Source organism: Momordica charantia (assembly GCF_013281855.1).
Source record: "Momordica charantia cultivar OHB3-1 chromosome 8 unlocalized genomic scaffold, Mcharantia_2.0 BLBB01000008.1, whole genome shotgun sequence".
Lineage (NCBI taxonomy): Eukaryota > Viridiplantae > Streptophyta > Magnoliopsida > Cucurbitales > Cucurbitaceae > Momordica > Momordica charantia.
Genome location: NW_028275166.1, coordinates 30,637,575 through 30,664,441, shown reverse-complemented (window position 1 = coordinate 30,664,441; position 26,867 = coordinate 30,637,575). Strand labels below are relative to the sequence as shown.

Sequence of the window (26,867 nt, the reverse complement as noted above, 5' to 3'; positions counted from 1 at the left end):
AGGGAGAGATTTTTTTTTTCTTTTTTTTTTTTTAGTCCACGTGGGTGGGACCCGAGGGAGTGGGACGTTTGAAAAAGACGAGAGATTGAGAAAACAGAATCACGTGACGAGGACGGCCTCACCACATCCCCTTCACGTGAACCGCACACTTTGTTCCCTCTTCCCACTCATCGTTCTAAACTGTCTTTATCAATTTTATCTATACCTTCATATTAATATCTCTCTTAAATCTAAAATCCTAATTTCATTTTTCCTTTTCAAATAAAATAATACATCATTTAATGACGTATTAAATTGTGAAAAAAGGAAGTATAGATATTACCGTAGCATTAAAAAATTTCTTAGGTTGTATTATGGATTGAAATTCAACGAGTATATTGTGTATATAAGTGAAAAATACATATTAATATTTATGGGTTTCATCTCAAAATTAATTAGAAATGAGAGGAATAATCCATATCTATTATAAATTATTATAAGATCTATTTTCTTTTCGATACCTACAAAGAGTTCATAAAATCGGATTCATAAATGTAAATGAAATTTTTCAATGAGAAGCAAGTCAACACCACTCGAAGGAAAACCTGCTACCACTGCAATCATTGATGCTCTTTTGCCACCTCTTTACTGATGTCAAGGAAAAAGGATCAGAGGTGTTTAATAAATTGTTTTGTTGAGGTATTAAGTAATTCTAAATTTACGGAAGTCTCTAATTTGGGTATTAAATTTCCATCCATATTTCTATTGATATTTTTATATGTCTATACATTTAAATTGACATAGGAATAAATCAGAACATTTTCAAATGTCTTATTTAAAAAAGATCGACAAATTATATAAAATAAATAAATATATATATATATATTTTAGAAATGAATAATGTGTAAATAATATTAATAATAATTTTTTTTAACTTTTTTAAAAATTAAAAAAAAAGGTCAAATACTTATTTTTTTTATGTAGATATTTTTTGACCACCATATTTTTATTGGCATTTTCATAAAAGTGAGACGTTAACATGTCCAATCAGCATCAATATTTAAAACATTGGTTCTAACCACATATATTTTAAAACACATTCAGTGTTGTCCTCTATCGCGAACATACAGGGGTGGGTGTTGCACTCTATCGGAAACATATGGGAGTAGGTGTTTGTGATTTTCGTGCCTCTATAATTCATTACATTCGCCAAGAACTCTTGAAGTTATATATTACTTTGAAGTCTACAAAACAAGAGGTGTATATGGACACACCTAGAGAGACACTTCATCCATTGTTTAAACTACGAGGTCTTGAGATCAAGCTTTGAATCACTGTGTTGTTTCAGTTCATATATAAAGATCCACAGCGTAAGTCACACTATATCGATTTAAAAAAATGTCTGATTATATTTTCATCACTCTATAAGGTAGACTATAACACAGTCATTCAAGGAATTGTCATTAATTAATGACCACTAATAAAAAGGGGCAACTCATATTTGCTTGATTTGAATTAAGTACATAAATAAAGATAGTTATTTTTTTTTTCATATTCCACTTGAGATATTTGAGAGATTGGTCATTGTGAACTACTAAACTTGTTTATTGCAAGTTAATGATCATCTCTAATCTTTAGATATAGACTATAACACCACTCATTGACTTAATACATAAAATTTGATAAAATATTTGAAAATTTAGTTGTTGTTATGTATGGAATATTGAAAAATTACTTAATGTACGTAGGAGTAAGATTTGTGCTTTAGGATTCCATTTAAAACACTGAAACATATTCATGTAAGTAAAATATTAAATAAGCTGGAGAATCTTAAAAGTTGCAACAAAATAATATTTAAATATAACTCAATAATTCTCTCCATTACCTATCCTCTATCTTTATTGCACAATTTTTTTGCTAGTCTTTTTTTTTTTTTTTTTTTGGAAAAAGTTGTCTGCTAGTTTATGAATATTGACTTTTAAATATTTATTATAACTGATTTTTTAGATATGTGTGGGTTGGGAAAGTTAAAGAAATTGTATTTATTATTTAGCCATATTTTTTTGACGAAAATATAGAGCGTCGGTATAACTCCCAACGAGGTCTCAATTTCATAGAAATATCGATAAAATGTCGATATCGATGGATATTTTTGTAAAAATTAGAACAATTAAAAAAATCGTAAAAATCTTAAATGAACAAATAAACATTTTACTCTTTCTAAATTAGTTAAAAATAAATCGGATATTTTTCATATTTTGTCGATTTTCTTGTACTATGATGGAAATGTCGATTTACAACTCATATCGATATCGAACCTATGAAAACGTGAATATGTCGATGAAAATATCGACGTGTCGACGAATATTTAAAATCATACTTTCAACGTTAATCGTTTTTGTTGGAAATATTCCTGACGTTTACTATCAACTTCTTGAGACGCACAAAAACAACTCGCTGACATTGGTGTTAGAAAACATTCATTAATATGTATAGTAGAAGATCAAGATGTATAAATAAATGCATAATGTGGAAGAATAAAATACAAAGATTTTATAAAGCTACAAAATTTAAATACCCTTATAAATAGTCCTCAAGAAGAGTGTCTATTGGAACTTGATACCCAAAAATCATGGAATAATCATCCAATTCTTCTTCATCATCAACAGATGTGAACTTTGGGATTCTCAAGCTCTTTGCTATCTCTGAATCATGGCCTTTAGTTAGCACCTCCAATACCTATATATTTCATTTAAAAAAAAGGCTTGGGTTAATATCTTTAATACTAAAATAAGGCAAGATAGATTGCTAATTAATGATTTAATTCTTTTTCTAGTACAAGATTAACTTCATATTCTATTTTGATATGTTTTAAGCTTTTGAATAATTTAATGGTTAATCTAAATGGTACTAAAGTTTTATCAAAAAAAAAAAAAAGTACTGAAGTAGGATCACGATCTCGAAAATTTAATGAAGTCATTTTAGAATATTTATGTTTTTTGTTTTTAATTTTTAAGAAATGGATGCTAGTTTTTTTCCTATTTAATTTTTATAAAACATTCCTAAAGTTTGTATAGATCAAAATGGCATAACAATTTTGAATATTTTACACTTTTAAAAATTTAGTTTCCAATGAACTCCTTTTTTTTTCATATAAAATTTCGACCCATAAACAATAAAATAATTAACACTGGCCCTTTGTATTTTTTTTTTTTTGCTTTTTTTTATTTCATGATCTTGAAATATCAATTCCTTCTTATTTCATATTAATAATAGTTCACACATGAGAGCTCAAAATTAAAAAATAATATTCAATCTAACACATGAAAAACGTTAAAAATATATTAAATAATTCAATTTAACCGAACTATTTAGAGAAGATATTTGACTCACGAGATATGTATACATATATATAATCTAAAGTTGTGAAGTTGAGCCTACTTTTAATAGTTTACTTGTTTCGAACTACGAATTCATCATTTTTTTTCCTATCAATTTACAGTTAACACAGTCTCTTTTTCTTCATTTGAAGGCAAATAATTAATGTCGACTAAGAACATAGGAAAAGGTAGACGACAGGCACAGTGTAACACTTTTTAGTACCAAGTTGGTCCATCCGATTCATAATTGAATCCCAAACCCACAGCTTTTATATCAATGTCTTATCATGTCAATAGCATACCTCGCTCATCGATGGCCGCTCGACCGAGGACTGTCGAACGCACCAAGAAGCAGCCAACACGACTCTCTGCAGCTCCTCTGCATCGTATCTGCCCTTGAGCCTCGGGTCGGCCAGTCGCCCGATCTCCCCCGATTCCATCAAAGGCTTTGCCTACAAAACCATCCCTTTTTGTATTTAATTTTTTACTTTTGAAAATTATGCAAGAAGTAAGGAATTAATATGATTTTAAAACAAAAATTACAAACAAAAACAGGCCTTACGAGGCGAAAGGTGTTGAGAAGGGCATTACCCATAAGAGAAGGCTTTGTTTGGATGAGTCCACAGGCCTTCTGCCAGTGACAATTTCTAAGAGAAGAACTCCAAAGGCGAATACGTCTGTTTTCTCATCCACTAAACCGTGCATGAAATATTCTGGAGCCAAGTACCCAAACGTGCCCTCTATTGGAACCACTGCATGGTGTGTCCATTTGTTTGGAAGCCATTTTGCTAGCCCAAAGTCCGTTATCTGCCTCGTCCATCAACAAAATCTCGATATAATGAGTTAAGAAGAAGAAAAAAGTCTTCTTTCTACCAATATATCGTGCACAACTGAAGTCTCGTATTAGTTAGAAGCAAAGAAGATGATAATTTGTAAGTAAAAACGATAACTTTTTGGATGGAGAGGATAAAAGCGAGTTCATATATGATAGGCGAGTTTATGATGCCTTTTAAAAAAATATTTTTAGATGAAACATTTATTTCATAAGAACTTTGAAAGAACACTTTTAGAGTTTAAAATTTTTTTTAATCTATTTTTAGTTATGAAATTTTTTAAAAAGAACACTTTTAGTTCTCTGGGATACTTTAAAGTGTATGTCAAATAAACAATCTCAATGAATGAGAGAGAAATCTCGAACAAACTAAAATCTTATGCATGTCGGGATTAAGAGGAGAAGATTGTTTAACCTTTCTCAATCGAGTACGAAAGTAAATTCATCTCGACAAACAATCTTATATCATTTCATCACAGAGCTAAAGAATGTGACTAAAGTCCTATATCGGTTATTGTAACGGCGGGTAAATATTCAAAATTTTCTTACCTGGGGTTCATAATCAGGGCCAAGAAGAACATTGGAAGCTTTGATGTCTCTGTGGATTATGCGATGTTTACAACATTTATGGAGATAGTGTAAACCCCTTGCAATTCCCACGCCAATCTTGTATCTCACTGGCCATTCCAATATCTTGCTTGTTTTGCCTGTCCAAATTTCACCACTTTTCTCAATCATTTTTCTTAACAAAAGAAAATAAAAAGTTTATATCCTAGTCTAATACTTTGAATTTTTGGATCTAGTGGGTTGATTTAAGAGAATAAAAGTAAATAGGGCAAGAGATATTAAAGAATGAAATCAAATGATTTAGCTTATTGTAAAAGGTCAAATCTATATCGCTATGGATTACAACAGGTTATGCAAATCTAGTTCTCTACAACGTATTCTTTTATATATGATTTGGAAATGCATTACTGTACAACTTATTCTTTCATCACCTTATGCTAATTAAATTTGTTTTGAGGTGCAACTCCATGAATATTTATAATGGTATAAGAGCCTAACACGCTCAAACAAGCACTTGATTCCCAAAAAATAAGATTAGGATGTGGTCATGATTGGGAAGTTCAAAAGAGTCATCATCTTGAGAGAGGGCATATTAAAGATCCATTGAAAAGATAAAGAACTTAACAAATGATTTATAATATACATGATCAGCTAACTCCTCTAATTGCCAATTGGCTAGTTTTCAGATGAAACCCATGTGAGTATTGATAAATCTAACTATTTATCTACATATCGAAAGAGTTATTTGGTTTATGGGTTTCGAAAGTCTAAGAAAGGGAATAAGTAAAGGCATGAGAAATGAAAGAAGAGTTTTTTTGTTTATTACCATGCAATGCAGAAGAAAGGTTTCCATTTTGGGAGAAGTTGAAGATGAGATAAAGGCCATTTTCAATGCAGCAGCCAAGCAAGGTAGCTGTGTTTGGATGGAAGACATGGCCAATTATTCCCAATTCCATTAGAAACTCTTTCTCCTTGTTTGAATCTTTGTTGTCCTTTGTCAGTCTCTTCACTGCAATTATCTTCCCATCACATAGCTCTCCTTTGTAAACTTCTGAATATCCACCTTGCCCTGCCATCTTATCTGTTTTCATTTCAAACACAGACTAAATCAAAACCTACTTTTTATTTATTAAATCAAAATCAATAAATAAGTCTTTTTCTTTCTTCTCCATCGAGGGGCAGGGACAAAAATTTGATTTTAAGGAGCCGTTTGATTGGTGGGAATCCAAGATTCCTGTTTGACGGATATCTCAATTCTATGTTTGTTTTACGAGAATGTAGGATACTCGGGAATCTTGAGATGCCCAACTATCCTATAATGCCCATATGGGAGACATCTTACGAGTATGAATGTCCAAGATTCTGGTGTCGAGGGCATCCTCGACTCGCCACATATTTACCCTTCATTTCTTTCTCAAATACAATTTTACATTGTTTCAAGTGTGACCAAATCATAATATAAGATCCACCTCCGTTTTAAAAGATAATAAAAGGGTTATTTTGAAACGGATCGAGGGTTAAAATAAAGCATTTTAAACAATAAAGGTATAATTTGTATTAAGAATCTTACATTGAAATAAATTAGTGACAGTTTATAATAAAAGTGCGTCACTCCTCTGACATGTTCCACGTCAGACCTAACAAAAATTCCTATTTTAATATTATAATTCACAATTTATGTCATTTTTGTAAAATCTTAAACCTAATCCTATGTATATAAAAATACATATTTCTTTTGTGTGATATTTTCATAATTCTCTTATTCTAAATTTGAAAAACCTTATCTATAATTAATCCAGAAGAAGTAGGGGTTAAAAGTAAAACCTGGGTGGAAATTATTGGTGGCATTTACAATCTCCTGATAGCTGAAGCATCTCAGCAAAGGCTGACCCGATTGCTTATCAGAAAAGCTGCAATTTCTTTTCCGAAATGGTGACCCCAGAAACGAAGAGATCAGCTTACACGGCGACAACCGCCGCCGCGGCTCCCCCGATAACGGTTTCAAATGGGAACCTAGCGGCAGCGGTGGCGGCGGAGATTCGATAGTGCTTAAAATGGAGTCGCCGGAGGTGGAGGAGTCCTCCTCCTCCGTCGTGGTGGTGGTGTTTGAAACGGAGTAGTCGCCGGAGGCTTCCACCTCGTCCTCTGCCGCCGCGCGCGTCGGCGCCCTCCCGTTCTCTGTTTTTGGAACTATGTAGTCCTCGCGCTCGCATTTATCTTCTCCTGTGATTTGAAAATGATTGTTGGTAATATTATAATTTATAGTTATGTGAAGTTTGGGCCCCTAATTATGAGCATTTCGTGTTTATGAAGATTGTTCTCTAATAATGTTTTAAGGAAATTTTATTTTTATTTGTTTTTTTTAATCTTAATTTTAGAGTTTTAATTAATTTTTTTAATACCCTCCATTAATTAAGTTTTTATAGCATGCTTAGCTATAAACTTTGGTAGATAGTGGTGGATCTAAGCTTATAAATGTCGAATTAACAAGTTAACTTGACAAAGTTTGATACTTATTAAAAACTTTTTCAAATTCAGAAATGAGATAGATACAACCGTGAAGAAGTACCATATAAAAATTTTTAGAAGTAGACATAACTCTAAACTTAATAATAAAATAATGATGGTATTGATCTATGAAACTGCCTAAAACAAAATGATATAATAAGTTTTTTGTTAGTTATATTTTACCTTTAGATTGAAGAGAATCAGAGTCCCAATTTTGCTGCAACTTTTCATGCTTTCCCAAGAAGACCAAAGCACATTTCTCAGGAGCATTCTCAAAACAATACCTTGCAATGCTGGGAGTTCTAATTGAAAAGAAAATAAACCAAAAAAAGATAGAAAAACAAAACCATTATTACTCATCAACTCTCAAAACTTAATTTGCATCTAAAGTAACTCAACATCTTAATTTTTTAGCATTTAGCTTTTTCTTTACCTGTTTGATCCGTTTCTCGTGCCACGAACAACGAGAAAATCAGCTGAAATCGCCTTCGCTTCCTCGGTTAGACCTCTTTCGATGCTTGTGTTGAAACCAACCCTTGCCTCCAAATTTACCTGAAGATGACGTTCATTTTCAAAGTCCCATGTCAATTACCATTTAATATGATCTTTTTTAGTAAAGTTCAAAAATGAAACTGGGTAAATTAGTGTCCAAAGTAGATAATATCATAAAAACTGCATTATTTTTAACATAGTTCTTGTACATGATCGATACCTGTTTGAATTGACTGATGTTGGCAAACTCTCCCAGAATCGATATCACGTAGGCTTTTGCTCGACGAAGCTGCGACTGAACTTTTGTCGTCGTTGTGGTCGATCCACGCTTCTTCGTATCCTCACTAACTGCCATCCAATTCAAAGAAAACAAAGAAAATTTGAGAGGCACGAATTAAACTTACAAGAGTATAGAAAAGTTGAAACAAGTGGAAAATCTAACCAAGAACATGAGTAGCAACAATGCAGTCATGTTGATGAGCTAGAACATTGATTGCCCAGGAAAGAAGCTCCTTGCTCTTGTCGACGTCGTCGGAAGGGATACCGACGAGTATCTTAGCCGGGCACGAGAAACCCATCTTCCTCTTATCACTCACTACCAAGAAAAATGAAACTATTCAATTGGACTATTTGAGGTGATCTATGCAATGTAAAGAGAAGTTTTTGTTATGTTTTCTTGTGTGTGTATGTGAAGAAGACCCTATGGAGAAATGGAAGTTTGAAAGTGAGCTTAAGAAAGAGTTTAGAAATGCAACAAAATGATTAAGTTCAGTAGAAGTGTGAGGCCACCTTATCCTACAGCATTCATTCCAATATTCTTGTTAAAGAAGCATAAATGAAAACTTTCTCAATGTAGGAACAAACAAAAGTTATTCTCTCTCTTATTTTTCTTTTGATTTCTCAAAGGGCATTGAATTGTTTTGTGGTTGGGTGCTTTGAGGAATAAGCAAAGGTATGGAGGAAATCATGCATTTTATGATTTTGTCGTGCCATGAAAGCCAAATAATTTTTTGGAAGCCCTTTTTTCATAACTTATATAGGGCATTGTGCTTTAATTTGTGGGATTTGGTAGGAAAAGTTATTAGAGCCACTTAGAAAGGACTTCTTTTTCACTTTATTACCAACACAAGCCTTGAGAATGCACCTTCTTGTTCTTTAACTTTTTTGGTTGGTCCATTTATTTATATGTTTTTGTTCTACAAGATACCAATATTGGATTGAATAAGATATATTCAAAAGTGTAAAATGGTAGTAGTACAATTTAGGTTTTTAAATCTCAATTTGGTTTATGAAATTACTTTCAAAATGATATTTTAATTTTTGGATACCATTTTGATCCTTACTAAGTACTATTATTTTTTTCAAAGTGAAAATCTATATAGGCACCTAATTAAGCTATGCGCCGCATGCGGCATGTTAATATACATGTAATTGAAACCACATTAATTTACTTAAAAAGCAAAAATAAGATAAAGGATCATAATGATTTTTTTAAAAAAATATGGTTTAGAGACTAAAAATGGACATTACATACCTTCTATATAAATTTCAAAATTCATTTCTAATATCATTTAAGACGATAAACAAAGATTTGTAGCCAATGTTCGAAATGTCGAGGTCTCGATTTTATGGATATGTCGATGGACATGTCGATGTCGACGGATATTTCGGAAAAAATTAAAGAAATTATAAAAATTGCTGGAAATTGTTTAAATTAATAAATGTTACTTTAATGATAGCTTAATTAGCCTATAATTAATCACTTTTAATCATTATAGGTAAAAAAATGAGTAATTTACTTTTGAAAATGTCAACATCGATGAAAATATCAAAGCAAGAAAATGAAAATTAATGACTAATCAAATATATTTTTTAATTACATAATTAAATCAGACATTTAATATCAATATTATGATATTTTTATGTCAAATAACATACATAATAAAATTTTAAATAAATTTTCATGATTTTGATAAGAATACAAGAGAAATAGAGGAAGAGGTGATAAAAAGAAATTACTTAATATATTTAAAATAAATATTAGTAAAAGAACATAAAAATTTATTTATTAAAAGAATTTAAAGAAATATTAGAGCAATTTAAAAAGAAAGAAAAGAAGGAGTAATAGAAATATAAGAGTGGAGAAAAGAATTCAATTTTAAATTAAAAAAAAAAAAAAAGAATAACTTGAGGGACAAATTTTGTCCCATCCCACATCACTCGGAGCGTGAAAGGCGAAGGGAGTATTATCCTCTATAAATACTCTCCTCCCATCCCTTTTCCACGCAATTAATACAAGGCTGGGATGGACTCTTCTTATTTTCTTATTTTGAGCCAGGCACCAGCAAATGGTCATCTAAGAGATCATACCTATTGTACTTAAAAAAATTAAATAATAAATTAAATCACGAGCATGCAATTGAAAGAATAGTGGAAGACATTATAGTAAAGAGACTTAACATCTCAAAGAAAGAAATTCATTTTGGTAAGTCAGCCGAGTGAAGAAATCCCCAATTTTACAATTTTGGAATTTAGCGATTTCGGAATTATCCCAAATCGCTAATCCTGGCCCCTCCAATCTAACCAAATTTCCTCTTTAAAATCATTTTCTAAATGTCGGGATTAAGTCGATAGTTTTAAAATCGAGGGACTAAATAGAAACTTCTTTTCAAATTCAGATAACAGAAGTGTATTTTATCCCAAAAATTGGAGATACGAAGGTCTAAATCTCTTATCTTAGATGTGAAGACAGCTCATGTGTATTTCATATATTGAGGAGTTTTTACGTCTCTCTTGCCTCTCTATACAAAGGCTTCTCTGTACGTTCTCAAGATATGAATGAGAAGATCAAATGGCTTTTCTTTTAGAGTTTCAATATTGTATCAAAACGGAAGGTCCTGTATTCGAACCCTAGCGTAGGAGCTCAAGTCATACGACAGAGTTCGATTAAAATTTTTTTCTCACAAATACAGAAGCCGATTCTACCGGGCCAGATATTGAGATCAACCTAGATCTGGTCCTCAAATAGTACAAGAGGTTATGGCTCTTCTTTTGACACAAGAAAATAGAATTGGTAGTAAGAATGTCGTAGTTAACTTTGATGGAACTCCTCCGTTCCTCAATACAATTCTGGTACTAATAATAGAGGTCGGGGTCGAAATAGTAGAGGGGGAAAGCAGTGGAATGACAGAGGACGTGTTCAATGTCAATTATGTGGTCGTTTTGGACATACTGCTGTAAAATGCTATTCTCGTTTTGATCCTTGATTTCAGGGGCCTCACAATTCGAGTTCTGGTAGTCATGTGCCTTCGTTTCCATCTCCACATTTCTCTACTGGTCCTTCTCAAATGTCTGTGTTACTCACTGCCCCTGATTTGAATCAGGATACAAACTGGTATCCAGATTCCGGTGCTACTAATCATTTGACAAATAACTTTAACAATTTGTCTGTACCATTTCACTTTAGTAATACTTCTTTTCAAACTTCAAATAATCGTATCTTTCATCTTAATAACTTACTCCATGTTCCTCATATTACCAAGAATTTTATCAGTGTCAGTCAGTTTGCTAGAGATAATTCAGTATTTTTTGAGTGAATGACCAAAGTACTGGCACCACTCTTCTCCAAGGGACTCTGCATGATGGAATGTACCGGTTTCAACTCTCTCCTCTTCCTTCTGCTCATCTATCCACTAGTAGCTATTCTTCTCCAGTTTTGTCTCATCCTCCAGCTGCTATGGTTTCATCTTCTACATTTTTATCTACTGATATGAACACTTCCCATGTTGATTTGTGGCATAGGCGGCTTGGACGTCCTGTCCTTCCAATTGTTAGAAAAATAATAAATATACACAAACCATATATTTCTTCCATGAAATTTCACTTTTGTAATGTTTGTGCTGTGGGAAAGTTTCATTCTCTCCCTTTTATTCCTTCTAATACTGTGTATACTGCCCCATTGCAATTAATTGTTTCTGATTTGTAGGGTCCTACTTTTACAGCTTCCAATAATGGTTTTAAATATTACATTAGCTTTGTGGATGCCTTTTCTGGTTAAACTTGGATTTACTTTCTTCATTCCAAGTCAAATGCATTTTCTGTGTTTCATCAATTTAAAACTATGGTTGAGAAACAATTAGGTTGTTATATACTGTGTTTTCAATCGGATGGGGATGGTGAATTTAAACCTTTCACTCCTTTTCTTCAAAAACATGTATTCTTCTCTATGTCTAAACAAAATGGGATTGTTGAACGTAAACATCGTCATATTGTTGATAGATATACTAGATTAGCTTTGTTATCTCAATCTTCTATGCCTCTTTCTTTTTAGGATGATGTTTTTGCTACATCTGTCTATCTCATTAACAGGTTACCTTCTACGGTTCTTAATTATGTGAGTCCGTTGGAGAAGTTGTTTTGTCATAAACCTAACTATTCTTGGTTAAAAGTGTTTGGATGTAAATGTTTTCCTTGTTTGCGTTCTTTTAGTGCTCACAAACTTGATTTTCGTTCTCAACCTTGCACTTTTATTGGGTATAGCAATAAATATAAGGGTTATAAATATTTGTCATCTTCTAGTAGAGTTTTTATATCTTGCAATGTTATATTTGATGAAAACTCTTTTCCCTTTGCAAAACCCAATATTCAGTCCTTTCCACAAATATCATCATCTACTTTTACAAATTCTTCTCTCCCTGTGTTGTCACCATCATCTTCTTTTCCTATTTCTACTCTAACAAATCCTGTACCCATTCCCTCGGTGGCTGATTTTTCTCCAAATATTTCGGTTCCAATGGCAACTGGTCCACTTGCTGTCTGTCCTATACCTGCTGCTCTTTGATGAAAATTTTGTTTCAACTCCCACGGTACCTGCTGTAACAACGGATACACATGTTGATGTACCAGCTATGTCTAGTGATGTGTCCTATCTAAGGTCTAATAACTCTTCATTGTCCACTGGTTTATTGAATGTTGCTACTGAATCAGTAGTTCCCATTGGTCCTTTAGATGGTTCTTTGTCTGGGGTTTCTTGTCTTATGGGTATTAATGCAGTTGGTCATAGCTCTCAGCCGACTGATATTTGTGCAGCACCTAGAGCTAATATTTGTGCATCACCAATCGGTATTAATGCGGCTTCATCTTCCTCTGTTCTTAATTCCCATCGATGGTAACTAGAAGTAAGAATGGTATTTTTAAGCCTAAAGCATTTATTATTGATTACAAATAGGTTGAGTCATCTTCTGTTAAAGAGGCTTTATGTCATGATCATTGGCGACAGGCTATGTCTGAGGAATATGATGCACTTATGCGTAATCATACTTGGGATCTTGTTCCTCAACCCTCTAATCAGAAGATAGTGGGGTCGTAAGTGGGTGTTTAAGATTAAAAGGAATTATGATGGCTCGATTTCTCGATATAAAACGCGTTTAGTGGCTAAAGGGTTCCATCAATCTCCTAATATTGATTACTCAGAGACTTTTAGCCCAATTATTAAATCCATCACTATTCGTATTTTGTTAATGTTAGTCTTAGCTCACAGTTAGCCGATTCATCAAATTGATATCAACAATGATTTTCTTCATGGTCTTCTTTCTGAAACAATTTATATGGAGCAGCCTGCTGGTTTTTCTTCTTCCAGCTCTCCTCCTCTTGTTTGACGCCTACGTAAAGCTTTATATGGTCTCAAATAGGCTCCCTGGGTTTGGTTTGATAGGCTGAGTATATTTCTTTAGACTCTGGGTTTTGTAAATTCTAAAGCAGACTCGTCTTTACTCATTCGACATACTTCTTCTCATTGTTGTTACATCTTGGTGTATGTTGATGATATTCTAATTACAAGAAGCTTCACGACTATGATTTCTCAGTTGATTTCTACGCTTCATCGTCAATTTTCATTGAAGGATTTGGGGTGGCTGAGCTATTTTCTTGGTATTGAAGTTTCAAATCCTCCTCAAGGTGGACTATTTCTATCTCAGTCTAAATATATCATGGATCTTCTTGTTAAAGCTCGTATGGCTGAGGCTCATGCTATTTCAACTCCAATGGTGAGTGGTCCTTTGTTATCTGCTAGACAGGGTGATAAGTTTGTTGATGTTCATCAATATAGGGGTATTGTCGGTGCTTTGCAATATGCCACTTTGACTCGCCCTAATATTTCTTTCAGTATCAATAAAGCCTGTCAATCTATGCACTCTCCTACTTTGGTTCATTGGCAATTGGTGAAACGAATTCTTCGTTATCTCAAGGGTATAGTGGATCATGGTCTTCTGTTATCCAAACCTTCTCAGTTTTCACTTCATGGTTATGTTGATGTTGATTGGGCGTCGGATCCAGATGATAGAAAATCAACGTCTGGATTTTGTGTATTTTTTGGTGGAAACCTTGTTACCTGGGGTCCAAGAAACAATCTATTATTTCTCGTTCAAGTACAGAGGCTGAATATCGTTGTCTAGCTACTGCTGCCACTGAGCTGGTTTGGTTGTCTTCATTGTTTTCTGATTTACATATCTCTTTACCTCGCTTGCCTATTTTGTGGTGTGATAATCTTAGTGCAGTTCATCTCAGTGCAAATCCGGTGTTACATTCGAAGACAAAACATATGGAGCTTGATATTTACTTTGTTCGTGATCTTGTTCTTAATAAGAAACTTTTGGTTTATCATCTTCCTGCTGGGGATTAGGTCGCAGATATTCTTACTAAGCTATTATCTACTGTGAGTTTTGCACGTTTAAAGCTCAAGCTCAATGTTCGGGATCCTTCCTCCATTAGCTTATGTTGGGGTGTGTGAAGGCAACTTACTAAAGATGAATGACGTGGCTTGCCTATGTGGATTTATTAGTTTAGTCTTGTGGAATATTTTTGTTATTAGATTGTTAGTCTGTTTTTGTCTGTTAAAGTTTTCAATTCATGTGTATTTCATGTATACAGGAGTTTTATGCCTCTTTTGTCTCTCTATATAAAGGCCTCTCTGTACATTCTCAAGATATGAATGAGAAGATCAAATGACTTTTCTCCTGAATTTAGAGCTTTAGTATTAAAGAGAAATAGATGTTATTTATCGTTGAGCTGAGCTCATGATTGCATTAACTTGATTTTATTAGTACTATGTTTTCAACTCGATCTACTTTTATATTGCCAACATGAGCATACAACACTTAAGCCACTTTACTCATTTCCTTGAGATGGGAGGTTATATAAGAATTTTTCCAGTATATAGTACTCTCTTAATCTTTCCACCGACATGCGTATAACTTAACTGATCAAGACATTACTGACCTCTCTTAATGGTCAGAGGTCAAATATCCCTCCCGCCCTCATAATTTTTAAAATAAAAATCTTCATTTTTATGCTGCAAGTCATTCTCTCTTTCTTTCTGTTATTTTGGTTGCCTAATCCTACTTTATTTCATTCTTTTTCTTTCTCCTTTTAGTAAAGTTTATGAATCTTAAATTTCTTCAAATACCCAACCATTCCATTATTCCCTCTATGCCAACTTTCCTTTTGTGGCATCCCTTCCGAGAGAGAATGAAGGAAAAGCCATTCCTTTGCTCAAGCCAAAATGGGCAACTTCTACATTTATTTAAGATGTTCAAAAATATATTAAAACTAAATATATAATTAGTCCCTTGTCTTTTAAAAATTCAATATTATACCTTTTTTTTTTATAACCCAGGAGTCGGCGACCCTTATTAAATTTGATGAAATAGGCGTACCAATTTCATCTCATAAAATACAAAAATAAAAAATAAAAAAATATATGTTAATTTGAACATATCTCAATTGATTATGGAGGGAGGTTCGAATTCACACCCTCACAATATTTTGTTGAACTAAAAAAAACAAAATCATTTCATTTGCCTGAACGCGTAGTAATAACTTATTTTACATGTCACCATTGACATATATCTTCAACCAAGAGGTTGTAAGGCACTTATCTTTACTTGCCAATCGGAGCACAATTCTCAACTGACTAAGGCATTTATCTCCGATCAAAAAGTCATGTCATGGGTTCGAATCTTCGTCCCATAGGGTAGTATTTAAAAAAAACTTATCTTGAAATTATTGGTTGCTATAAAAAATTGACATGTTAAAATGCTTTGTATAATAACTACTAACATCACAAAAATTATCATTTTTCAAATTCATATATCATCATCCTTCTTTTACATTTTAGTGATGGTAAGGATTTAATTTAAAGAAATTTAATGTACAAATGATAGAATTGAAAGTCCAAAGAGATCGACCATCAAATTATTTTTTTCTTAAAACAAAACTTAACTTGAAGTACAACTCTGCAATTCCACCCCTTCATGGCGACACATAATTTTACTACGACAATCTAAACTTAATGACATGGGTGTGGCTATGAAACTTGGGTTCACTTCTCCGGCCATTACTACCACAACCTTGTCATCAAAGTCATCCGGTGTCAGCGAATTCCGATCACCGCCGCCCTTGCCTTCGCCCGACTCCACATCTGCTGCTCGAGCAGTATCATCGTCACCGTTCGATCCAGATACATGAGGCTTCCAGCAGTACAAGCAGGTGAGGATCAAGAGACTGAAGGCAATGAGGCTTGATATGGCTGCAAGGCCGCCGAATAAGTACGGCACCGGCGAATGCCACGGTGTGGCGAGTGAAGCTGCCTCCATACTGGTAGAAGAATCTCCGCTGGCTGCCATGGCTTTATCTCTAGAGCATGTGAGTTTGATGTTTGTTTTCAGAGATTTTTGAGCTGGGAAAGAAGATAGGGGATGAAAATGAAGTGTGCATATGAGAAAGGTATATATATAAGAGAGAGAGAGAAGGAATATGGTGGGCAGTGGGGTCTAATTATGGAGGCATCAAACAAACTCAAGGAAGGGGATATAGAGCTAAGGAACAAATGAATTAATGAAAGGAAATAAGTAGAAGAAATGAACAATGCATATGATTTTGGGTAGGGATTTAGTTCAAGGGAATTCTATGGGAATTGGATATTTCTAAATGAGTTATTGTAACCTTTTTTTCAAGAAAGATACTCAAAACAAATTTGAGTGGTTAGGAATGGGATTATGGAATGATGAAATATTGTTAGGTCGTACACGGAGATATTGCTACATACTTTGTCTAGTTATAAGATATGATAAGTATATCTAGCTCGGAAAATGAAAATGAGATGAGATTTTACTTAAAGGAACAAAATGCCTTGGACACCTAATGGATCTTGAAGGACTGTTCCTGCATCTACCTGACCAAATTCTCCCACCTAAAAATTACTAATTAATGGTTCGTTGATCAAGTTGGATAGATTTGCCCTTTGAAACAAGGAAAATCTAGCAAGGTAAGTTAGAAAACTCGTCGTGGTATGGTGCAAATCCTATAAAAGACCAACCTTGGAAAGCCGAGCAATGAGAAAACGACGTATATCTTTAAAGAATAGGTCATTTTTCGTTACACACTGTATCTAGTGAGAATTAGTTAAGTTAGGCAGGGAATAACAAAAATATAATGATTATTCCTCTTTTTCATAAATAAAAGGTCAAATATCACTCCTTTTTACTCTGCTTCACACAAACTCTTATTTTTAACTTGAGCATCAAAATGATATTTAGTGAATATGGATGGTCATTTCTTTCCCTATATATATGTTTATAATGTCTCTTCTCCTCATCTTTAATTTCCTTCTCTGTCTTGTCATGCAGTCAATAAACTCGAGCAACTTTCCAACCAAAAATCAACACAGTATTTTTTTAGAGCAAAAATAAAACATAAGACAGCTGTTTGAGAAGAAACAAAGTTTATTGTATATTGAAACTCTTCGTAAAACAGAGGTCGGTAGTTTGCTATATTTTAAGATTAATTCAATGTGGGGATATTTTACTCTACAAGAAGATTCAAATCCTTTGGATTATCAAAACCCATCAACTTATAAGTGTATATGGCTTAAAGTTACTCTATATTAAAATGTTAAACTTAAAAGCTCTGTATTTTTTAGAGTGTTCAGAGTGTTCATTTGAGAAATTCTCGTGTTGCACCCACTTTTTATTGTCAATTTAAGATAGTTAAGGTATCAGTAACCTTCTTAAAAGTCGAAGGTCGAACTCATCCCACTCCTCGTGTGGAAAAAAAAGAAAAATAACTCATCTAATCCCTAAAGGCGTTTACTTTTGTCCTTTTAGTTGAACTTTTAGCCACTCTTATGACCAGTCCTAATAACATACCATGTTTCAATAGACTGCATGTCACCATATGACAGAGAGAGAGAGAAAATTACTTATTTCCACAAAGTATAGACAAAGATTAATGTTTTCCTTCTCTTTTTTTCCCCTAAGTTTCTAGTGTGAGAGAAGAAATGAGCAGAAAGTTCAGATTAAACCCAAGATTTCTTAAAAGAATTCCACATACCATTTCAGTTGGCATTCTACTTGAAGTAGCTTTAACTCCACCTGGGTTGTATGAAAAAAAAAAAACAGAGTTCAGATTCAGACCTAATTAACCAAAATAACCAAACCAGTAGCTTCAGAAGGTGGGGAACTTCATGAATTGCCAAATGAATTAATGTCACACAGTAGAAATATAAATACGTTTTGAGGCTCTTGGACACCATCACAACTCATTTGCAGATTAGCAACTAACTGAATTATTCAGTGTCCCTAACGAGGATCATGTGTTCTTCCCGCCAAATGAATCTGAAATAGCAAACTCTCACACCTAAAAATTTACTTGCAGAATATTAAATTTACAGTCCAAAAGGACGACCGGCCAATAGCTTTACATTAATGGTTAAACCTAACAGTGAGAAATGATCAGCAGCATTAACAGTGTAGCTCAAGTTATTCTCCATTGATCATTAGTGATTGGGAAGGTACCCTCTTGATTTCAACAAAAGTCGAGAACTCGTCGCTCATTGGTTGCTTCCATGGCTCTCCATCCATCTGCAGAAATGCATTCTTCCATTCTCCACCTCGAAGTTCAAATCGAATTGCTGCAGCCTGCAGAAAATATTTTTCCAACGCTCATACACTAAAAACCATATTTCTATTCTTTTTTCAGTTTCCAGGCATTCCTTCAACTTGAATTCAAATAACGCTTCCAGAATGACATTTTTTTCTCACCTTGCAGTTTTAAACTTTTAACTAACCATTTGATGGATAAATCAGCACAGCTTCTTTACCTGAACTATATGTTTTGCAGAAATGAGCTCTCCCATAACAAGTGATGCATGCCATCCTTGCTTTAGACCAAAAACTTCTAGAAGGCCATCATCCACCTGTGCCTCAACAAACCCTCTCTAAAAACAAATTGAAAAAGTGCAAGGTAAGTATAATTTCCAATACAAGCTAATAAGCTAATAGAAGTTTGAATAACGTAAAGGAGAAGCAAAATTGTAAATTTGAGTTATAAAGCATGACAGCAGAACCAGGGTGTTGCAAGCCTTAACAAATGGAGATAGACAGAGATTTAGGTAGTCATTTACAGAGAGAGAGACTTTATTATAGTCGAGTTGAATAAGGAATTTAGGGGCAGAAAGAAAAATGGCAGATTATGGTAGAAGGATGTTACAATACCATATACAGTTGAGTTACTAAAACATTTTTTACACTGTTCTCTTACAAAGCAACCTCAACAAGGAATACGATTCCAAAACAAAAACCCAAACTCCTATTCCTCCGGCAATAAATAAATAAATAACCAAGCCATAAGCAAATTGCCAAAATTAGTGCAATAGCAGAAACTATATCATGTTTGATAGTTCTCCAAGTGCAATTGGGCTATAATCAGATTGAAAAATTAAAAATCTGACTGGACTGTGAAAGTGCAGATAAGCAATGCTCGATCTGTAAAGAGAAGAAAAGGAAGTATGTACCTTTTCCATGTACTCTGGTGTCAGATTTCCCCATGGATGTCTGCCACTGCCATAGTTGTTGAGATTCAAAGCAACCAGAGATCTTACACTGCAGGAAACGACTCACACAATAAGGTAAATGCCTAAAGTTGGGAAACAAAAATGGTCTCCCCTCAGATTCAAGCTCAACTTAATCAGACTTCAATCCCAACATATTCGGTGCTGGCTACGTAGTTGCAATATTGAAAAACTCTTCAAACTATAGCATGAACAATTCTACCATGCTTCTTGATAATCCCCCTTTCCTCACTACCAGACAAATTCACGCAGAAAAAATTGTAGAGTTGTACTAGTAATATCTGCTTAGCAGAAAAGTTTTGCTAGTAGCCATTAGTTTTAGTTTGATTGTTAGTTACTCCTAAATGCTGCTGCAACCATTAAGCTGCCACATAGCAGCTACCCTGTTAGTCACTAACACATTCCTTTAAAAGGACAGTTCAATAAACAAAACTGTTTAATTCATCAATATCATGATTCATATTAGACGCATGAAGTTAAAAATACCATTATAAATACAACCTAAGCCAAGAAAAGGTTGCATGATACCTCGAAGGGATTAAAACCTGCTCCCAATCCGAACAATTGACCTTTTTGACGTGCATCCTCAGGATGTTTTTTAGGCCCCTACAACCAGAAAATTTCTTAGAAAAACTGGCCTGCAGATATAAATATTGTTTCTTGTTTCGAATATTTTTAAAACTCATTCATATCACAAAGAAACAATCCTTAAACCCCTTTTTGGGGTTATTGGTAACACATTTTTTCTTAAGAAAAATGTATCTGAATCAGGCAAAATATTACTCAAAAAACTGTTTAGGTTAACAAAAACAAACACTTCACGTGGGAATATCTGACCTTAAACCCGGATCGCTAGAGCAAGGCGTGAAGAACCAGCCTTGACCACAACTGTAGCCAGAATAAATCAGCTGCAATAAGAGATCTATTAGTTGAATAAACCAAGTCCGATCAGAAACTTTAGGCAACGTAACATTACATGATTTACACGCACAAAAAAATAAAGGCAAAAGAAAACTTCTTAGGCCAATTCATCAACCAAAGATTAAAACTACTTCACTCCTGATCATATTTATTTGCACATATTTAAAATGAAGCCTCGGGATCCAAGGTTAGCTACATATTAATAATCACTCTGGTGGAAGACCATTTCCCATAAACATCATAGTACCTTGAAACTTGGATCCTATGGAACTGTTACCATTGAATCATTGATCAGAAGACGGTTACTCATTAGGATCATAGGGGACCCTCCTTACTCACCATATAATAATCACTATGTAAACAGTGGAAAAACATTTCGTATAAACATAGTAACCTTAACACTTGGATCCTATGGAATTGATTCTACTGATCTTAAGGTAGTTATTTTGCAAGATCATGGGAGACCCTCCTTCCCTCACCAATATTCTTCCACTGTCTCATCACTATTTAAGATATTTACTTCTGCACTGTGTGTTCATTTCAATGTTTTTAACACATGAGGGGCAACATTGACTGCTGGGAGGCCAAAGGCGCACAAAAAATATGGGCTAAGTGAAGCAAAAGAAACTTGATAAAGTAATAAATAAATATATCTATTGTATTTTATACTCTAAAAAAATCAATATTTAAAACATGAATTATTAATAAAATTGTTTAATGTCCAAACAAGAATTAACTTAAATAATTAAGAAAAATGAGAATTAAGTTAAATAATTAAGAAACATGAAAACAAAGAAGTTTTTAGAAAAAAAAGGCGGCCCAAAAATAGTAGTTCAATATTATTTAACAGAAGATTACAAGGAACAACCACATGTTAAAAAGGCTAACCAAATACTAAATGCTTGTAGATATCACTTCTTTCAATCTTTCTAGTTATACCTCGGACAGCACTTTGTAGATGGACATTACTTGGCTGATTGGATGAAAATCTTTTACCATTTTCCTTCTTCTTGACCAAACAAATAAATTTTACTTTGAAAATGAACTCATCCTTCCATTTCTATAGAAATCATTGTATATATATAAGAAATCAACTTTAAAAACATCCTAAAATTTCGTAATGAACTCCATTGTAAATCAGGTGCTTTATCATTGCCCAAATTTATCGTAGCTACCACAATTTTGTTTCCTAAAAAGGTTTTTTTCTTTATTTGATAGGAAACATCATGCATTTCATCGTTCTCAAAAGGTGTTTCCAACTGCGACAGATAGATAAAGAATAACCTCCCCTTACCACCTCACCCGCCCTGACTTTACTTTCATCCCAAATGATCAACAACCATCCCAATTTTCCAAGATACTCCATCCCCGTTCAACTTATATTCTGTGAACTCCACAAAGACTTCACCACCCTCCTATCCACAGTTGTGAGATCCAAAGCTTGGATGAGTTAATCTAATTCATTCTTCGGATAATTTTATTTTTGTAATTGTGTAAGAAATGAATTCGTTTAGGTTTAATTAAAAAAAAAAAAGTGTTGAATATATGAGTCTCATATTAATTTAATAAACATTCCAATGTTCTAAAATAACTTTTTAGTAAACCCTTTAGTGGTTCATTTTTCCTCAGAGAGTAAGCAACAAATATAAAAGAAAGAGTGGGACATTGCTGAGGACCCCTATGGTAATATTGCAACTAACTATCATATCATGTTTTTATCTCATTATCTCAATGCATGATGATTTATTCTTGATTTCATGGGTCAGACCAACTTTTAGTGGAAGATGTTCGTAGTTTGAGGAAGAGTAAGACTAATACTGAAGTTGGGATAGAAGCATATAGTACTCAAAATTGAAGGGATAAATTTTTAATCCAACCTTGTTCGCTATTGGACCTTGTGCAAGGTAAGGTTTTTCGTTACGTAAATGGTGGAAGCCATAAGCAACTTGAGCATCCATTCCTGCATGAACAAAATAAATAAGTAAACCTACTTATGCATAAGCAATCAAACAATTAAATCAAGATCATTTGATGCAAATACCCCTAGAGTTTAAAATTGCATACTTTGTTACCATGTGATATTAAAAATTAACAAAATTCATCCCTATGTTAAACTAACAAATAAGAATGCAACTGTGTCCGCATGTGAATTCCATCTCTCCTTTTGCAAGGGAGTAACTCCATCATATGAGAAAATTATATCTCTGGTCTGAAGCCTAGCTCCCTTCACTATTCAATTGATCGATTAAATATGGAGGTGAGTTTTATTTATATTTGCAGACCACAACACATTTGAACACAAATGCATTTTGATACCAACCAAATTTGTAAAAGCATATATTATCCCCTAAATAAAAAATAATAATAATTAAGAATGCTTAGGCAGAAAACCAGTCATTGTTGCACATTCCCATTTAGACCCTTCAATAACAGTCGCAGATAATCTGGTAGAATGATAGGTCTTTGCTGAACAAAGAAATATAGAATCAATGACAACTTGATTACTATACAACTTTAGAACACATGCAATAATTCAATGACTGTACCGTTACTTAAAAAAGACTGATGTCCTCAACTTCCATCTTCGTCAGTAAAACCTATTAACTATAAATAATGCAGAAAATTAACAGAACTCAAGTAATGCCAGGACTGAAAAGGAATACTAAAATAATCCATACTAGGCATAGGCTAAATATTAAAAGTAGAATAATTATGGACCCGATGAACTCCACTTTTTCTTGCTCAGAAAGAACTTTTCTACAGCGTCTTAAACATCAATTTCTGAATACAAACTCTTTTATATCGACGCTTATGTAAATGGCAGGATAAATACATCATCCTCAAATTTTCAAGCATATCTTCTCCGGGATTTATAATTGATGAAAATGTTATTGGCATAAGTCGCAAAGTATCCACCCTTTAGGGTATGCGCAATATTTAGATGCAAATGCTTGATATACCTATGCTGAAGTAATTATAAAATACTCCTCCGTGGCAGCTTGCTTTCTCTGATGATGCCTCCTTAATTTCGAAGCTCTGTGTCCACAAAAAACTTCTACCACTGAGATATAAATCTTTGTTGTCACATAATTATTTGGAAATGAAAAGTCCACGTTGTGAAGATTAGCACTTATAACTTGTTTGTCCAAAAACTTCCAAATGCAAAACAAATGACAGAAAGAAAGATAAGATATATTTAAGGTCAATTTCATGGGTAAAATACCAGAGCCCATCCGGTATATTTATTATTTTCAGCTAGACTATGAAAATATTAGAAACGAAGTACTAAAATGCACAAACCTCATCAAGAGCACCGTCTTCTGTAGGTCTCATGCAATGTGGTAATTCCACATTTATGCTATTTGGTGCAGATAGAAGAACATTCCAGCTGCATCACACAAGATTCAGACTTATAAGAAGTAATGTCCCAACTACATCCATAGGATGCAATAATTAGTTTCACTGATGCTCTCACTATGCAGAAGCACAAAGCACCCTTAGCCATTACATTTACAGAAATGCGTACTATCAAATCATTCACATATGCAAACCTAAACCCACAATCACCATCACACCATGTTAACTTAAATAATAAGCAGAACCACCCTTAAAACTGAGAAAACCGGACCAAATATCCTGCTCGTGAATTACCTATCCAATTTACAAACCCGGCCAGTGGTTGCCCTGTCGAGGGATCTTTTGATGGCTGACTTCCAAGCAAAAGGAAAAGAACCACCCTGAAAAGAGCATTCAATCCTCCAATAAATTAAAACATATATAAATGACTAAATTTTTCATGAGAAAGGAGAACGCACCCAGCCAAAGGTTCTGGATAAGTCATTGCCAGTACCAAGAGGAATTACTCCTACAGGTGGAACAGGCAACCGCCCCTGCTTCTCAAGTTCTAAAAGACAACCAAGAACCCAACCAACAGTACCATCACCACCAGCGACCTGCTCCATTATCCATCGAAAAAATACTTAGTTCCCATCATAACCAAAATTCATAAAGCTACAGATCTACTGTATACTTCTTTTTCACTTTAATCGTACCATGACCCTCATCTTGTCACGGGTCTCTTTAGCACAAGCATCACCAATAGCAGCCAATAACTCGAGGCATTTCAATCCATACTTGACAAATTCATGAGGCTTCACATCTGTTAGGTCAAAAACCTGCATAAAAATTATTGACCTTTGAAGACCAATGTTTAGGAGCATTAACTAAGGAGAAATACATATACTTGTATTGTTCAATTAATCGTCTCACTGAATAGATATTATTTATCCAAAGGCATGAAGATCCAACTCCAGAAATCCCTAAAATTTTTCAGGGAACTAATAAGTTATCTCCACAATCCTTGACATGATAATGCACATCTATTTCTGCAAATACACCTTCTAGTCGAAAGAAGAAACACACCCTTCAAGCAAACTTAACCTCCATTTTTAAAATTCCAAAATTCTTATACGAGCTAACAACAATTACGACTGCATATAATAACTAGCCATGTGAAATTGAGAAACAGGAGAAGCAGTTGTATGGACCTGTTCTTCGCTAATTAGCATCTGGAGCCTCTCCTTGAGCAAGCGGCCATGACGACCACCACTCCTCGGATTAATGAAAACCACCATCGGCGACTCCGGAGGCTCATTAATCTCCGGCGCAAAGGCTGAGCCGGAGAGAGAATTAGCAGCCGGCAATCGGCTCTCTCCGGCAGCCGGGTCCTGCAGGCGGATGGAATCACGCATGGCAAACCGAAGGTACTGCGGCATCTGAAGCTTCTTCCGCAACTCCTCCTTGTCAACGTGGATTCCCGTCAATCCACATCCCTTCAATGACTCGATCATCGAAGATCGAGCCGCGATTCGAGTTGATGAATCTTCTCCGCCGTTGGTCGTTAGCGACTCCATTACTCTCTCCCTCTCCCTCTCCCTCTCTCAGAATCTCAAAAGTAAGGCCTCTGTTTCTATGGATTATATATATGGAGAAGGGGCCAATCGAGTGAAGAAATCAAATCATAAATTCCGGCGAAGTCACATTCATGCTTCTTCGGAGTTGGAGAAAGAGAGAGAGATTTTGAGAGAGATGAAAGCCAAATTGGAGAGAGATGGCGAGAATTTGGTTGGTTGGATTCCATTATAATAACCATTAACGGCGAAGCCTCCGGCGGATTTTACAATTTCTCCTTTTGAAGGTCCGGCGACGGAGTTTGGCAGACAGTTATGCCCTTCAAAAAATTTGGTTATTTACTATAATGTCCTCATATGGATTTTTCTTTTTCTTTTTTTTTCTTTTGGATTATTTTGTTGTAGAAAAAATTAATAGGAGTTCAAAGAAAGTGCTTCATTTTACTTAATTAGTGAGAGTTTTGAGACTTTTATTTGAGGTTCGATTTTGTATGTTAATTTATTAAGACTTAATTTTCGTAAAAATGAGTCAATTTTATGAAATTTCTATTTTATGTTTTTTAATAGAGGATGAATGCAAGAATTTTTTATTTTATGAGATGCAATTATTTGATTAATCGTTTCTTTGTTTTATTTATTTATTTTTAAGCTTTTAAGTAAACTTAATAACTTAAAACTATTCTAGAACAAATTTTATCTATTATTAATTGAAAATGTTCCATCTCTTAAAATTAAAATAAAATGAATGTTCAAAATAATATAAAAAAATTAGGTTCAATAATTGCAAGGTGGAGATTGAACTATATTTTGAAACGATAATATTAGTCTTATCCACTCAGTTATGCTCTAATGGCGTACAGTGTCTAAAGTAATGTCTTGTTAAAATTTTGTTTTATAATTAATTTTAAATAACCATAGTAATTGAATCTATATTTAATTTTTTTGTTATATTTTTATTAAATTAATATTGGTCTTATTTTAGGAATATTATATTACTTTTTAAGGCTGAGAAAATGATTATGTAAGTTTTTTTTTTTTTTAAGTTTGAATATTCATTTAAGCTAGATTGGGTTAAGCTAGATTGAATGTTCATTTAAGAAAGATAAATAAATAATACCTTTTCTCCACACCAATATGTCTAATCGCATATTTAATATTTTAATGACTTTATTCCTCTAACTTTCTCATTGGACCCATGACATGACATAGCATGATAGTTACAAATTTATTGCAAAATGTATATGGCACTCAATATAGTATAATATATAATTTTGGGATTTCTTGCTTAAAAAAATGGTCAAAACAAGCCTACTTTAACGATAATTGACATAAATCTCTAATTAAAAGATTGTGAGTTCGATTCCCACCCCCAC

General features: G+C 33.8%; 3 protein-coding genes across 4 annotated transcripts; all 3 read right to left on the bottom strand.

The window, feature by feature from the left end:
- Nucleotides 1–2,509: 2,509 nt before the first annotated feature.
- LOC111020867 (Protein kinase superfamily protein) lies at nt 2,510–8,491 on the bottom strand. Its single transcript, XM_022297660.2, has 10 exons — nt 8,201–8,491; nt 7,979–8,106; nt 7,700–7,818; nt 7,450–7,568; nt 6,583–6,981; nt 5,585–5,839; nt 4,741–4,898; nt 3,951–4,166; nt 3,662–3,811; nt 2,510–2,718 (listed from the first exon to the last, which is right to left on the bottom strand). The coding sequence occupies exons 1-10, from the start codon at nt 8,334–8,336 to the stop codon at nt 2,560–2,562; spliced, it is 1,839 nt and encodes a 612-aa protein (XP_022153352.1). The 5' UTR covers nt 8,337–8,491; the 3' UTR covers nt 2,510–2,559.
- A 7,378-nt stretch (nt 8,492–15,869) lies between these two features.
- LOC111020847 (protein GLUTAMINE DUMPER 3) lies at nt 15,870–16,439 on the bottom strand. Its single transcript, XM_088127689.1, has one exon. The coding sequence runs from the start codon at nt 16,437–16,439 to the stop codon at nt 16,032–16,034; it is 408 nt and encodes a 135-aa protein (XP_087983815.1). The 3' UTR covers nt 15,870–16,031.
- LOC111020846 (diacylglycerol kinase 7) lies at nt 16,353–25,735 on the bottom strand. Of its 2 annotated transcripts, XM_088127688.1 has the most exons (14): nt 25,132–25,735; nt 24,637–24,759; nt 24,400–24,537; nt 24,236–24,321; nt 23,885–23,972; nt 23,545–23,620; nt 22,462–22,544; nt 20,501–20,571; nt 20,192–20,269; nt 19,607–19,694; nt 18,914–19,030; nt 18,609–18,731; nt 18,145–18,185; nt 16,353–16,492 (listed from the first exon to the last, which is right to left on the bottom strand). In XM_088127688.1, exons 1-14 carry the CDS (start codon nt 25,495–25,497, stop codon nt 16,450–16,452), a joined length of 1,521 nt encoding a protein of 506 aa, XP_087983814.1. In that variant the 5' UTR covers nt 25,498–25,735; the 3' UTR covers nt 16,353–16,449. The 2 variants fall into 2 exon arrangements, with proteins under 2 accessions (XP_087983814.1, XP_022153322.1); XM_022297630.2 differs by lacking the exons at nt 16,353–16,492; nt 18,145–18,185 and having other exon boundaries at nt 18,254–18,731; nt 25,132–25,733.
- Between the last annotated feature and the right edge of the window lie 1,132 nt (nt 25,736–26,867).